This window comes from Balaenoptera ricei, chromosome 7 (genome assembly GCF_028023285.1).
Source record: "Balaenoptera ricei isolate mBalRic1 chromosome 7, mBalRic1.hap2, whole genome shotgun sequence".
Classification (NCBI taxonomy): Eukaryota; Metazoa; Chordata; class Mammalia; order Artiodactyla; family Balaenopteridae; genus Balaenoptera; species Balaenoptera ricei.
In genome coordinates this window covers 76,000,001-76,015,884 of record NC_082645.1, presented here as the reverse complement: position 1 = coordinate 76,015,884, position 15,884 = coordinate 76,000,001, and the positions used below count along the sequence as shown (strand labels likewise).

Below are 15,884 nucleotides of genomic sequence, written 5' to 3'. Positions count from 1 at the left end.
TGAGTTTAGTTAACATCCATAATCCCACATAGTTGCAAATTTTATTTTCTTGTGGTAGAACTTTTAAGATCTACTCCCTTTGCAACTTTCAAATATGGCCAATTTCTTAACATAGTCCCAGCTCATATCTAGTTAGTTTATCTGCATATGCAAATTTAATAAACATTTTATTCTTAGAAGTAACATAAGTAAATAAGAACTCACGTTTTAATTTAAAAGAATCTATATATGGTGGCAGTATTTTTACATAATGATATCAGCTAAATATGTGAAATATAATCTTTGGAAAATGTCTCAGATAGGCTAGATCAAACTTTAAAATACCTCATTTTAGTCTGAATGTAGGATAAACATAAAAAAACTGAATCTTTAGGAAAGCATTATTATATAGCTTATGATTTTAAGGATTACCTTCATTCCTTGAGAAAAATAGACAAAAATTTCTAGGTCTAATACTATTTAGATAAGTAAATATATTAGTTCATATAAAATACAGTACCCCAAATTGTAGCAGATACAATTACACAAAGTAAAACTGTAGTAAATTGTAGTCTCAACAGGCAATATCCATGCTATGACCCTACTTCTAGGGACCCCAAGGACCTCGAGGTGACAAAGGTGATCATGGAGACCGAGGTGACCGAGGTCAGAAGGGTCACAGAGGCTTTACTGGTCTTCAAGGTCTTCCTGGACCTCCTGTAAGTTATCCCTTTAAGTATTATTTGCCCTGCATATGAGAATACACAGGTATCTTGACATGAACATTTATCTGTCTATAAAATGGATGGGTTTTTTTGTATCTTATTTTCATTTCAAAGAATATCTCGATGAGTAACTAATTACCTAGCTATCCAATATAATTGTTTATATATTTGCTGTAATTTTGTAGGAAAGAAATAAAGCAAAAGGATATATGCACCATTACTCCTGCAGTTGTCTTTAGTATTGGCCAACTCATGAAACATTATAGAGGTTGATGACTTTATGAAAGTAGTTTATGTTGCTAAAGTCAATGACAGTACATTTGAAAAAGCTAAGAATGGTAAAACGTAGGATATAAATATTTTGGCATCATTATTTTTTCCTACTAAGGGTCCCAATGGTGAACAAGGCAGTGCTGGAATCCCAGGACCATTTGGCCCAAGAGTAAGTAACAAAACTTAATAAGTTGCACATGTAAATAATAATGCTCCTGGTTGTACACTGTTAGTGCTTCAGTATCATTTTCATGGTATTGAAGTTGGAGTTGGCCTCGGTTCTCTGAAGCTGGCAGCAAACATATGAGACAAACCATTCAGCATTTACCTTTAAGTAGAAATATCCTGAAATATGACATATTACTTCATGGGCCCACATTAAAATCTCTTAACCTAGGGTGGATATACTCATCTGTTAGTTCATTTTCTTACTCTGTGTTTATTGAAATTTCCATTTAATTGTACTCTTTGAAATGATATAATACGATTTACCATGAAGTGGAGATAGATTTTGAAGCTGGATTTATTTTTTTCCTTTAAGTAATTGTAATAGTTCCTCAGAAATGGTTGGCATAAGGCTAACTAGGAAGCAAATCATAAAATGAAACCAATATTTGAAGCTTATAGAAATTCTGCATTAGTATTAATGCTGCCTCTAATAGGTCATTAATGTCATAAGACAATTGACACACATAATTACTTAGGAAAATCATTAGAAAAAATTTCTGCTGTATCTAAATACAGTGCAAACAAATCACACATAAAATTGAGAACAGTATCAAAATTACTAGGATGTGATGAGATTCTGGGGTTTAGGCACACAAATTTAATTTATATCAGACACTCCTTCTGTCATTTTCTTACTCCTACTTAATTGAATTTCTAGTTAGGTGTACAGTACATGAAATTTGTTGAAGCAGTGCCTACCAGTAAAAGATGACTAGTCCATTAACGTTTTTAATTGACACTGGTCTTTTACCTTGCATGGATGGTGGAAAATTCATGTGTGGAAAATGTGTGATGAAGTAGTAAACATTAGAAAGTGCTAGAACTCCATTTATTAGTCATTAAGAAAACGAATATGAGAAATCACTGTGTTAATTCCATAAAGAAATAGTTCTTTGATCAGAGAAAGGTACTGTAAAGATTTTCTTCCTAGAATCTAAAATACAGTCTTTGTTGCTTACAGGGTCCTCCAGGCCCAGTTGGTCCTTCAGGTAAAGAAGGAAACCCTGGGCCACTTGGGCCCATCGGGCCTCCTGGTGTACGAGGCAGTGTCGGAGAAGCAGGCCCTGAGGTAAAATCACAGATTTGTATGCAAGTGATTGATTGCTTCTATTGATTCTCATAGCTTGGATTCTGTCTAAGGAATGTCTGTGCAGCATGATGGACAAAACACTTCAGGGAACCCTGAAAACAAGTCTGAAAGTCACATGAGAGCTTGTCTGTATAAGTAGCTATTTCAAACATTTTAATACAGATTATTCAGAGTATATAAAATCAGAGTCCAAGCTACCTAGGCCTTGACTTCATGTGATATCAATGAAAGCAAATAGTAAGTTATGACTGTATTATAATTAGAGTTATGGAAATGTTGCTTTGCTTTAAAAGGCAATAGACTAAATGTGAGATTTGATGAATGCATTCATTCATGAAAATGCTGGAAAGTGAAGCATATGAAATCGAAGAGTTATTTACTGAAAATGGAATTCAGAAAGGATTTCAATTAAAACTTTTAATAAAATATTTCAGTAGTATTGACGTGAGGATTATGTAAAGCTATAAAAATCGCTTTAGTTAGACTTTGGCTTCTCAGAAAACAAACTTTGAGAAGCAGTCTCCTCTATCTGCCATGCTTGCATGTGTGTATGTGCATGTGTGTATACGAGTTTATGCATCCCTCCCTGGTATTTCTTCCTCTTTGGTTTTATTTTCCTTTTCTTATTCTGTCTCTGCCCTTTATTGTCAATACCATTAAGCCAAATATTTATTATTTATTACATGGAAAGAATAGCTTTACATTTCCTGTGGTCAAGAGGAATATTTTCTATTTGTTTATTTCTCCAACTTTAAATGGAAAACAGCCACAGAATTGGAATACCTCTGACTTATGTGGCTCTTGATTGACTTTATCTTGTGTTTTAGTGGTCCTTGATAGAAAAAAAATCTCCTCCCCTGAGATTAGCATAAAGGAATGTATGGAATCATGATATGATCTTAAAGGAAAAAAAACCCCACAGATTTAACAGTCTCTTGACGGTGAGGAAATTGTTTGCACTAGAGGTTGATGCAACTTTCCAGAACCATGTAACAAGTGGCGGAGCCAGTAACAGAACTCCAGCCTTCTGCCTGCCAGGACTGTACTCCCCACGAGAGATGTGGACCACACATATCTTCAGGTTGTTGGTTAATTCTCTCAAGTTGCTGAGTTCTTCCTTGAGAAAATGCAGAAGGAAATTAATAGAGAGGATCCACTTTTCTAGCCTCTGCTAATTTTTGTGCTTATCTCCCTTTTGCTCCAGTAGTTCTGGTTTGGCAAAAAAAAGTAAGAGAACTCTTTATTTTTTGCTAATAAAAAGGGCAAAGAGAACTTCCTCCAGTTTTGTTTAGTATGGAGGATTTTGATCTACACACTAACTAATGCACATAAAAAGACTTCCTGTGCTTTCCCCCTTATTTGGAAATATGGGGAAATTCTCTTGCGAGTGTTTCTTGTGTGTATTTCCTTGGCGTTGACATGTAGTCTTATAGAACTAACACCCACAACTCCTCTGCATATCCTCATTCATCTTCTGTCCATAAATCCTTTCAAAACATTTTAGTTGTGCCTTGCCCAGAATAGTTTGGAAATGAGTGTGCATATCTGTATGTTCTTAACATAAAATGTATTACATCTTCAAGGGTAAACATCAAAGCAAATATTTTGTGCTTTGCTCTTTATTTATCTCAGATGCCAACTTGCAGATATGTTGCCTGAAAAACAATTATGCATCATTTCTCACCCTTGGAATGTTACAGGTTCGCAGGCCAGAACCATCTAGTTTAAAAAGGGCATGAGTCACAGATCTCCCAAGTACCATCACATTGGGGTGTTGCACTGTAACTCTCTCTGCACCAAGTCCCATCAATGCCTTTGCGTCCAATAGAAAAACAAAAACCAAAAAAATGTGTTAAATGTATTTCCGATTTTTTTAAATTAGGGTCCTCCTGGCGAGCCTGGTCCCCCTGGCCCTCCGGGTCCCCCTGGCCACCTTACAGCTGCTCTCGGGGATATCATGGGGCACTATGATGAGAGCATGCCAGATCCACTTCCAGAGTTTACTGAAGATCAGGCAGCTCCTGATGACAAAAATAAAACGGACCCAGGGGTGCATGCTACCCTGAAGTCACTCAGTAGTCAGATCGAAACCATGCGCAGCCCTGATGGCTCTAGAAAGCACCCAGCCCGAACTTGTGATGACTTAAAGCTTTGCCATTCTGCAAAGCAGAGCGGTGAGTAGACAGCTGCCCATTTGAGCAAAGCTTATTGCTTCTGATGTGTAATTCTCCAATGCATTCCAAAATATTTTATTTACTCTCTATTTAGTGATAGACACAAGAGATAAAATGGTGGACAGTCACAGAGTTTGTGGTTTAGTGGTGGGGATGGCCAATGATATGAAAAATTAGGGGGTGAGAAGCTAAGCGCTTTAATAGAGGACGTAGCCTATTCGTGATCCAGTTTCACGGTGGTAGTTCCATTTCCACCCAGAAGTCTTAAAATATTGATAATTTTGTGGTGATATAGATGTCCAAAATACTTGCTTAAGCAAGGTTAAATATATTTGGTTACCTCAGTAATTCTCAGGGATTTAATATGCTAACATATAGTTGGATCATCAAGAGTAGAATAAAGTATACATTTTATTTCCCAAATTTATTCGAATATGGAATTCCTTTCATGTCATTTACTGTTCTACAAATCACACTTCAGTAATCTCTGCTGCAGGATTATGTTATAGTTATGTTATAAAATATTTTGGAATTAAATAGTCTTTTTCTCTAGTTGTATATACCATGCCTGAAGTTTGCAAAATTCTATCATTTTGATTAATCTAATAAGACCTGGAAAAGAAAGATCCTAGGCCATAGGAATGAGCTATGAAATGCTTAAGAGTTTCAGTTAACTTTGAAATGATATTAACAGGGATAGCTAAAATTGTTATCTTTGCAGAATAGGCAATTTGATTACTAACTCTATACCTTATATCCCACCACCAAATAAATGCCCCTTCATTTCATTTAAAATGCAGTTTTTCATACATAGTTTATATATATATTTTATATATACATACATATATTTATGTATTTTATACATACATTTTATATATACATACATATATTTATATATTTTACACATATATTACATATACTATTATATAAATGATATATATTTATATATACATATATAAATATACATGTAATATATATACATATATTTTATATATGTACAAAATATACACACAGATGTGTACATAGACATATATGCACAAAAATGTATTAGTTTGTGTGTTTACTGACTGTATCTCTAGCACCAAGCACTATCTTGGTATAGCCTGCTTCAAGGATCTCTTCTACATGAGAAGATCAATTCTAAATAGAGCCAGTGAGAAAATTCATAGCATTCTAATTGTAGTTTGACTCATTTACTTACTTTATTCATAGTTTTGAATACATTATTTTATTACATTCCATTATTATTTGTTTTAAAATATTGGCTTTACAAATTAAGTGGGAACACGTTCATTTTGGCAAAGCTGCTTACTTACTGTGGATTCTCTCTTTTTGGTATAGTTTCTCATTTGTAAAATGGGTATAGTTTCTCATTTGTAAAATGGGTATAATGATATTTTCTTCACATTTGTGTTTTGAGCCTTGGGTACCTTTTGGCAAGGTGCCTGGCATGTAGAAAGGGCCCAAATGCATAACAGTTACTTTTTCCTTAGCTGCAGAGTGTTTCCTTAACTGCGATTCTCTCTTCAAAGAGTCCTTAATCAATGAGTTCATATTTTCAAACCCTCTGTTAATTCTTTTAGAGACTCATAATCATGTTTGAAGTTCTTTTTATTTAGCAAATATTTTTATTTTGGAAAATAGGTGAGTACTGGATTGATCCTAACCAGGGATCTGTTGAAGATGCAATCAGAGTTTACTGCAACATGGAAACAGGAGAAACATGTATTTCAGCAAACCCATCCAGTGTACCACGTAAAACCTGGTGGGCCAGCAAATCTCCTGATAATAAGCCTGTTTGGTATGGTCTTGATATGAATAGAGGATCTCAGGTAATTTAATATGCTTACTTAAAATCGTATTCATTGCTTGTCATTATTTATTGTATTTATTTAGGACTGTGCTATTATTTTTTGACTGGGTTTATTTTGAAGTGATATATTCTCATTAGTTACAACTATAGTATCATTGCATAAACATTACTATGAATTAAATTAACATAAATTTTGAATGATAATTTTCCCATTCATGGAATGTACAAAAGTAATTATTTTTTCATATTAGCTCCTTTAATGCGTATGACACTGACTGTGGAGTAGAGTTGAAGGGATCTTGCCATAGTTGGAAGACAGAAGTATATTTAGCGTCAGGAGACCTAGGTGACTCATACCTGGATGTCTTACTAACTTTGGGACCTTAGGAAGTCACTTAACCTTTTGGAGCTTCAGTTTTGCCATTTTAAAGTGAGGGCAATAATATTTATCTCATAGTTTCTGTGTGTATATAAAGTGCTTAATATAGTATCTAGTATTTGGTAAGTTATGGATAAATATTAGATAATCACTATAATATTATTTGTAATGATTGAATCACTTTGCAAACCTTGTAGTATTATTTAAACTTAAGGCATTTTTATGATTATATAAATGGTATTGATATTTTTCTGAGTCTAGTCCCCTCTATGTTTCTTTCATGGTCCAGTGTTTAGATTCTAATTCTATTCCAGATCTCTTTATGGCAGCCTAACTCTGAAATTTTCTTCTCAACTCTGCTCCTGACCTTTTCTCAGAACTCCTGTTCATAATAAACATAGTAGGAGGGCATTATGGATATATGCAGGATATACTAGAATCTACCATTATTTAATGAAAAGGAAAATTTTAAAATTTAAATATACCTAAGTGAAATGTAATTTAGTTAACATATTATGTAAAAAGCTCATATAGGAGCATTGAAAATAAAGCTCAAAGTAGAAGATGGGTAGGAAATATCCTGTAGGAAGTTATTTTTGATTATTTGTTTTAGCTAATGGAAAACTCGTACTTCATATTTCCTACAAGTATATAACAGTCGGGTTAAAAAAGATTTTATACTAATGTTAAGTCCTAATTCTTATTATAATTAACAATAAAAACAGTGAGTTATTTTTGCTACATGATTGAATATCCAAACCTATGCCCAAGTATATAACTTCTTCTAAAAAGTAATATTCAAGATTTTTTTTTAAACAAATAGAGAAGCAAATTTTAAAATACTTAAACTTTCTCTGGTGAGTTATAATTATCTTTGGTTTCATCACCACTTGTTTGGGGTAGTAAAGACAAAGCTTCCTATTTGTGAATATTCATAGAAATTTTAAGATATTTTTATGTATATAGGTAGAATATCTTGTTATATGAAAGAATAATACTCTTCAAAAGAAGTAATACTCTTCAAAATTAATTTGTCTGAAATCAATACACACACACACACACACACACACACACACATACACACACACACACACACACACACACCACTATAAAACTCATCAGTATTACATATATTGGGGCCCAGGGCAGGCCACTCCAAAATATGAATCAGTGGCATGTTGATTATTTTGAATTAAAGTTATTTGAGTAACGGTTGATGCAAGAGGGACAGTTTGACCCTGCTCTCTGTCTCCTCGAAAGCAGGAAATAAATCTCCCTTGTGAAAGGTGCCATCCCTGTACTGGGGGACAGAAAGACATTTTTATCATCAGAGACAGGGAATTTAGAGCCAAGAAGCCTGTATAAACAAACCTTGTTACTTCCTTATTAATTTACTACCCAAGCCCAAACTTTAAATTCCTTACCAATTACATACCCAAACCTAGGTTTCTTTGTCCTGTCAATTCCTCTCAAATTTATTGTTTGTTTTTGTTTTTTTTTTTGTCTAAAAAGTATAAAAGCTGCCTGCTTTGGCTACTTCTTAGGTCCCATTTCTATGAGACCTCTGTGTCCTGAATTAAAGTTGTTTCTTTTTCTCCTGTTAATCTGTCTTGTGCCAATTTTATTAGTCCAACCATAAGAACTCAAGAGGGGTAGACACGTATAACAAAGACTCTTTTTGTTTTTCTAGTTTGTTTATGGAGACCACCAGTCACCTAATGCAGCCATTACTCAAATGACCTTCTTGCGCCTTTTATCGAAAGAAGCCTCCCAGAACATTACTTACATCTGTAAAAACAGTGTAGGATACATGGATGATCAAGCTAAGAACTTCAAGAAAGCTGTGGTTCTCAAAGGGTCAAATGACTTAGAAATCAAAGCAGAGGGAAACCTTAGATTCAGATACGTAGTTCTTCATGATACTTGCTCTGTAAGTACTTTTGATCCATATTGATCTGGCTGAAGAAAAAAAATCATTTTGTTAAAAATACTGTCCTGGCACTAGAGGTGGGGGCACTTTTACCCTGTATATAAACACAACAGCAGTTTGTTTATAGTTGTTCCTTAGGATAAGTTTGAATGTGTGTTAGTACATGAAATACCAGTAGAGATTTTAATACAAAACAATAAAGGACTGGATCCTTGCAGCTCTTTTGCAAACTCACTTTGGTTCTCCTGCAAGTTACTTAGTTTATTTAATCTCAATTCCATGCTTATAATTTCCTGATTCTAAAATATGTAATCAATCTGAGTTACCTTATATTTTTCACTGATTTATATGTCTTCCCCCTTGCATATCTAGATATAAAAAAGGAAAATATTTAATGATGAATTATGGTTTCACTTGTGAAAATCAAAAAGGCTTTCATAATTTGTATTGTTAGTGACCATTTGGGAAGCTGCAAAAGAATAAAGGTCATTTTCTCAATTTAAAGAATGAGAGAAATGCCTGCGAGTTATGCCAGTATCTCACTTTATGTTAGCAGCGCTCTTACTTTTAAATAGTGCTCTAAAAATCATTGCTTTTACCTTATAAAAGCTGGTTTGGAAGTTGCTGTCCAAAATCTTTGGGATAATTTGTATATGCTGTTAACCCGTTGTACCATTTAATTCCAGAAACGAAATGGAAATGTGGGCAAGACCATCTTTGAATATAGAACACAGAATGTGGCACGCTTGCCCATTATAGATCTTGCCCCTGTGGATGTCGGCAGTACAGACCAAGAATTTGGCATCGAAGTTGGGCCAGTTTGTTTTGTGTGAAGCAAGCCGAGATACATCGACAATGAGCACCACCCCGACCCTCAGTGACCACCACCATTCACAGGACTTTGACTGTTTGAAGCTGATCCTGAGACTCTTGAAGTAATGGCTGATTCTGCATCAGCATTGTATATATGGTCTTAAGTGCCTGGCCTCCTTATCCTTCAGAATATTTATTTTACTTACAATCCTCAAGTTTTAATTGATTTAAAATATTTTTCAATAAGCAGTTTAGGTTTAAGATGATCAACGACAATGACAACCTTTAAAAAAAGTAAACTGTTTGAATAAATAAATCTCCATTTTCTTCAATTTATTTCAATGTAATGACAAAGTTGCTTAGTATTTATAAGAAAATCTTTCTTCCTGGCAGATAGCTTAAAGAGTGGGGTATGTAAAACCACAACACATGTTTATTTCACGTGGCTGCAGTTGGAAAAATAGAAAGTAGTGCCCTTTTGTGACCTCTCATTTCCAGATTATCAATTAAAAATGAAAGCAAAATGTTTATCCTTGTGATTGAAACCCAGATGCATGTCTTGATATTGTATAACTAACATGGAGACTCTTTAAAGGGAACCATGAAAAAAATATCAGTTTCTCACTGTCTTAAATGGAATGTTAAAATAGTATATATTCAATGGAATTTCTGAAAAAAAAGTGATCCTAAATTTTTGTAAAGTGTGGTGAATCTAGACGTCTTTCTCATTCAAATTTAAAGCTACCTTTCCCTCTTGACTCGATCTATCAATATAGGTAGAAGTTAAATGAGTATACCATTGAATACATTTGCACTTTCTTGTTTAAGAAAACATAGAATGCTAAATAATTTCCACATAACTTTAAAAACAAATGTTCAGGACCCAAAGTTGAGAGTCTTCCACATGTACAGTCTCATCTTCCTGAGGCCTATAATGAAGAAAAAGATTTAGAAACTCAGAGTTGTGGAGCTGATTCTAATCAAATCTGATGATTGGAATTAGAACGTTTGGCCTTTGACCTCTCATAGGAAAAATGACCCAACATTTCTTAGCATGAGCTACCTCATCTCTACAAGCTGGGATGGACTTAACTAGTCTTGTTTATATTTTAGATACTAAAAGGTGCTATGCTTCTGTGATTATTCCAAGACTGGAGATAGGCAGGGCTAAAATGTATTATTATTTTTCCTTTAATGATGGTGCTAAAATTCCTTCTATAAAATTCTTTAAAAATAAAGATGGTTTCATCAATACCATTTGTGAAAACATAACTGTTACACTTCCCGTTTCTGAAAGAAGGAGCATTGTCCCAGTGCCTGTTCACTGTTCATCTGTCATGCTGTATCTGGAATGTTTTGTAATACTTGCATGTTTCTTAGACTAGAACATGTAGGTCCCCTTATGTCTCAAGGATTTTTTTTCCTTCATTGCATTTGTTGGCTCCATTTTTATTTTTTCTTTAAAAATAAACAGCTGGGACCATCCCAAAGGACAAGCCATGCACACAACTTTAGTCATGTATCTCTGCAAAGCATTGAATTAAATGCACGCTTTTGTCATGTCAATGGTTTTCGTTTCGTGGAATTCCTTTGAACATATTAGATCCATTTCGTTTTCAGTGGTGAAAAGTTAGGTGTTGTGGTATTCTTTGTTTACCATTTGTTTACAAGACAAAACAACAGATACCTTTCATCATGTAGACACTGGCTTATAAAGAAAATCAATTTGCAGCATCACTCACAAAGGCAACACGACACTAATTATCACTGTCTATGCCCTTAAAAATCTCAGCGTACTGACTATTGATACCAAGAGGAAAGCAACTTATTTTTCATGGTTGAATAAACTGTGATAATAAAACGTATGTCTCAGTGTATCACATATGAATTTAGCCTAAATGTTTTCAGAGTTTTACCTTCAATATTTATTTCACAATATTGTTTTCTCCCAAATTGGTTATTATTTGAGCCCCACATCTTGATTTTGAATATTTGAATATGTATATACCTAAAGATTTGTGAGTTTTGTTTGTAGTAACACTTCCTCCAAGTCCAACCTATACAAGTTGTACAAGTTCAGCTAGATGAGCCAGAAATACGTGGTGATTCTCTTAAGTCAAAAGCACTAATAATTTTCAACTATAGAAATACCACTTCTTATTTGAACCTCAGGAATGTTACAAATAAAAGGCTGTCCCAGACCATTCCAGAAGCCCTCAAATTTCTTGCCTTTGTTCCAGATCTATAGGTTTCATTAGACGAGTGTACTTCTTTCCTTCATGTTCAATACACACCTCAAACTCTGCATCATCAAACGTGAAATAATCTGCAGCTGGGGAGGATGGTGACATTAATTTATTATTACTTTATTAAAAATACAAATGAAAATTCCCCAAATTAACAGAAAGGAAGAAAAATAGCAAAGAAAACACAATGCCAAAAAAGTCCCAGACTCCTAACACAAAATTTGGCAAATGAACCAGTTTCAATGTAGCTTATTTTAAATTAAAAAAAGATTCAAAGAAATTGTAGAGAACATTTCTTCTCACATCGATGTTGTTATATGGCAGAAAGCAAGTGCAAGAAAAATCTGGAAAAAAAAATGATCATTGGAACCACCTCACTTAGAGTTCCTATCCCACCATGAAAAAAGAACACCTCAAGATAACACTTTTCTTTGAAATTATGAAAATTTTAGGAGAGACTAAGAATAATCTCTTAAAAGCTGATTTGGGGGCTGAGGTCCAACAGTGGCAAACCAAGGCAATGATGCTGCAAAGACAACCAAAAGACTATGGAGCATGGGGCATGCCAGTAGGATGATTTTTTTTTATTATCAGACTGGCTGGCTTACCCAAGAGCAGCTTTTCTTCTCAGTCTCCTTTATCAATGATCATTTTACTCAATATGTAAATGTCAGCATTCCCCAGGGACCAGTCTTTTTCTCTTTACCCTCACACTCAATACTCGTTCATCACCGGCTTTATCCATGTCATTTCTATCTAATGTCAATAGCTCCAATGTATATACACAACCTAAATCTTTCCTGGGAGCTCAAGAAATGCATGCGTAAATGTTTAACTCACCATCTTCATTTGGATTTCAGAAGTACTAGGAGCTCATTATGTTTCAAAAAATTACGATACTTTTATCTCAAAGCTGATTTATGTTCTATGTTCCCTATCTCAGGCAAGAGCCTCGTCATTCATCCATTTAGGCAGACCAGAAACCTGGTAGTCATTCTTGTCACCTCTCTCTCCCTTACAATGCCAGAACCCTGGCGTTGCTAAGTATTTTCAGTTTTGCTTCCTAAATGTTCCTTATGGCCATACCCTTCGCTCTACCTCCACTGCCACTATCCTAGTTCACATTATCATTATTTCTCACCTGGGCTCCTTCAATATCCTTCTAAAAGGTTTTCAGGCATCCATTCTTACCCTCTTCTGATCCATTACTCCCAGGAGAGCCAGAGGGATCAATCTGAAATATAAACCTGAATATGTCACCTCACTCTCCGCCACCATCCAACACAGCACACAGACATGCACCCACACACACACACACACACACACACACACACACACACACACAGATCCTTAAAAAGCTTCACTGGTAGCTTCTAGGATAAAGATAAAAATACTTAAACTTTATGAGGCTCCAGCATGACCTGACTTCCCGCCTAATTCTCAAGCTTCATTTTGCCACCATCTGCCTTATTCTCTGCTTCACACACAATGAATTTCTGTCCATTTCCTAAGCCAGATTCCCCATCCTGTCAAAGGCCACCTGCATTTGCATTTCTTTTGCCCGGTTTACTAGTACTCATCTTTTAGAGCTCTGTTCAATGCTGCATCCTCACGAAATCCTCCTAGAGTCCTCACCCTTCACTACCTCCCAGGTTAGATAACATCCCCCGTTATAAATTTTCTTGGCACCTTGTATTTTTTCCTTATAGCGCAAATTATGATGCTTTCTATAATTGTATGATTATTTGATTAGTCTTAGTCTTCTCTATTAATTGTATTTTTTATAAGGGCAGGGGCTCTTTACAAGGATCCAACATACTGCTTGATATTTGTGTTTGTTCAAAATACATTCATTGAATGAATGATGAGAAAATATCTACTGTGTAACTGGAAAAGTATATTTAGAGAATACATAGTTGATATATGTACTAGCATGAAGCACATTTCATTATTACTATTGTATTATGATTACTGTTTCTATTCATATTACTAGATAGAAAACATAACAGAAGAAATGATTCTATCCACAAAGGCAATAACAACATACAACACTAAGGACCTAACATGATAAGACATTTATAGAACCTGATTGAAAAAAAACTATAACTTTTGACCAAGGTATGTAAAATAAGATTAAATGGGCATAATTGTGCCTTTTTCTCACATAGGGAAACTCAGTATTTGAAAAATGTAATTCTTTTTCCTAAATTAAAATATAAGTTTAGTACAATCTTACTTAAAATCCCTGTAGGATCTTAAAAGCATGGAGTATGACAAAACCATTTTAAAGCTCATTGGAATCAAAAATATGCAAGAAAAGTGATAAGGAATCCCCCCCAAAACAGAAATGCTGAGTAAAGACGGGTCACTCTTCCTATTAGATATGAAAAAAATAATAAAAATCTACTGACCATGGTAAAAGAAGAGTATTTAGACAAGAATCTATATATCTATATTAGATTTATATATATAAATATATAAATACATGTCTATATTATATTTTTAATGTATAATTAAATTAATTCTCATTAATTCAATAAATGGTGTTACAGTTACTTGATAGACATTTATCATTTTAAAGAATGTTTCCTTCCTTAGTCCTTAAACCAAGACATTTCCCAAATGGACTGAATATTTCACTTTTTAAAGAACCTCTAAATGTAGTATTTGCATAAATTATTTTGAGTAGTTTAATAATCTTGGAATGGTAATGAAAACAAATATATAAATAACAAAGTAAAATGTTGAAATATCAGATTCTAGAATTTTAAATCTATATTATAAAACTCAATGAGCACGCATAAGAGCTTGTTTAAACAGGGAAAATTTTTGTAATAACTATGACAGAAAAGACTTCGTATACTTTACTTACAAAATAAAACCCCTTAAAAATCAGTACAAAAAAGCAAAATTGTGCAAAATCCTATATAGATAATTCAGAAAGCCATAAAATAAAGGCCAATAAACATGTGGAAGATATATAATGTCATTAGAAATAAAAACTGCAACCAAAACAGTAAGATATTAAATTTCATCTATCAGAATTTGACAAATATTAAAATGTTTGATTGTAATAGATGTAAAGAAGATGCAGGAAAACACTCACATACACTTTCTGTCTGTTTATCCCACTGGATTTGGAGAGTATAGTTACAGTCATTTTATCAAATTGGTTTACTTAGAGTTCCTGTAAATGTGAGTAGATAGTGCCACCAGAAGTGATCTGGGGGTAGGAGAAAGAACAAGATACACTGGGGATCTTCCAGAACTATGAATTTTAACGGTTGATGAGTAACTTAAAATATCATTTGTAAAAATTGCAGATACAAATATAAAATAGAATGGAACTTAAAATTCACATAACACAACCAATTTCACAATGGTGGCCGATTAATTTACACTATAGCCTAAGAATCTGTTGTGAGTGCATGTTTTGCTTGTGTCTTTCATGTAAGGATATTGGTATGTTTTTTTGTTTGGAATGTAGTATCCAGTTGATGCTACAGGAAGTCATTCCATGCTTTATATGCTGTTTTTACCATTTTACCATTTTGTGGGTAAAACAGACCAATATACCAACTGAATTGAATAAATACATGGTTATAACTGATCTAAATGGAGTACGCACAGTGGAACCACAGAACTAAGCCCTCTAAATTAGGCTGGGATTTGGAGAGGAGGGAGAGCAAGGAAGACTACCTGGAAAAGGTTTTCTCTTAATGAGTTGTGAGGGATTAAGACAGTGTCTTGAGCAATGAAGGCATACCAGATATAAGGAACAGCATAAATTAGGGTATGCAGTTCTTAAGAGCTGTGGCTTGTTCAGGGAATCCCAATCAGGCTGACATGGCAGTAGACTGCCTACAAGGGATTGTTTGGAGTTAAAGGAGAAAGAGGTACCATGAAGGTATGTCAAGCTAAAGAGATTGAAAATTATTCTGAAGAAGTTTTTTTTTTTAGGCAACTATTTTTGGTTATAAGCTGGGAGTGTAAACATCCTCTCTAGAGAACCCTTGGATATGTGTGAGGCGGGTGTTTGTGGTTATAACAGTTGGGAAATATTCTAGCATTTTATGGATGGGCCAAAGATGTTGAATATCTTGCATGCAAGCCAATCCCTTTGAACAAAATCTGAACCATCCAAAACATCAATAGAACCTTTACTGCAAAATACTGAAGTTTTAAGCAAAGAAGATACATATTGTGATTTGCATATTGGAAAGATCACCTCGGC

At 34.3% G+C, this 15,884-nt stretch overlaps 1 protein-coding gene across 2 annotated transcripts in view; it reads left to right on the top strand.

Annotated features, from left to right (window-relative positions):
• COL5A2 (collagen type V alpha 2 chain) overlaps window positions 1-11,265 on the top strand; it is a 143,437-nt gene extending 132,172 nt beyond the window's left edge. For both annotated transcript variants that reach the window (XM_059928323.1, XM_059928322.1), the window contains 7 exons: window positions 591-698; window positions 1,093-1,146; window positions 2,167-2,274; window positions 4,178-4,469; window positions 6,114-6,301; window positions 8,352-8,591; window positions 9,278-11,265. In XM_059928323.1, the coding sequence (XP_059784306.1) occupies window positions 591-698; window positions 1,093-1,146; window positions 2,167-2,274; window positions 4,178-4,469; window positions 6,114-6,301; window positions 8,352-8,591; window positions 9,278-9,424 (1,137 nt within the window). In that variant the 3' untranslated portion in view covers window positions 9,425-11,265. The remainder of the gene's footprint in view (window positions 1-590; window positions 699-1,092; window positions 1,147-2,166; window positions 2,275-4,177; window positions 4,470-6,113; window positions 6,302-8,351; window positions 8,592-9,277) is intronic.
• Window positions 11,266-15,884: the final 4,619 nt, after the last annotated feature.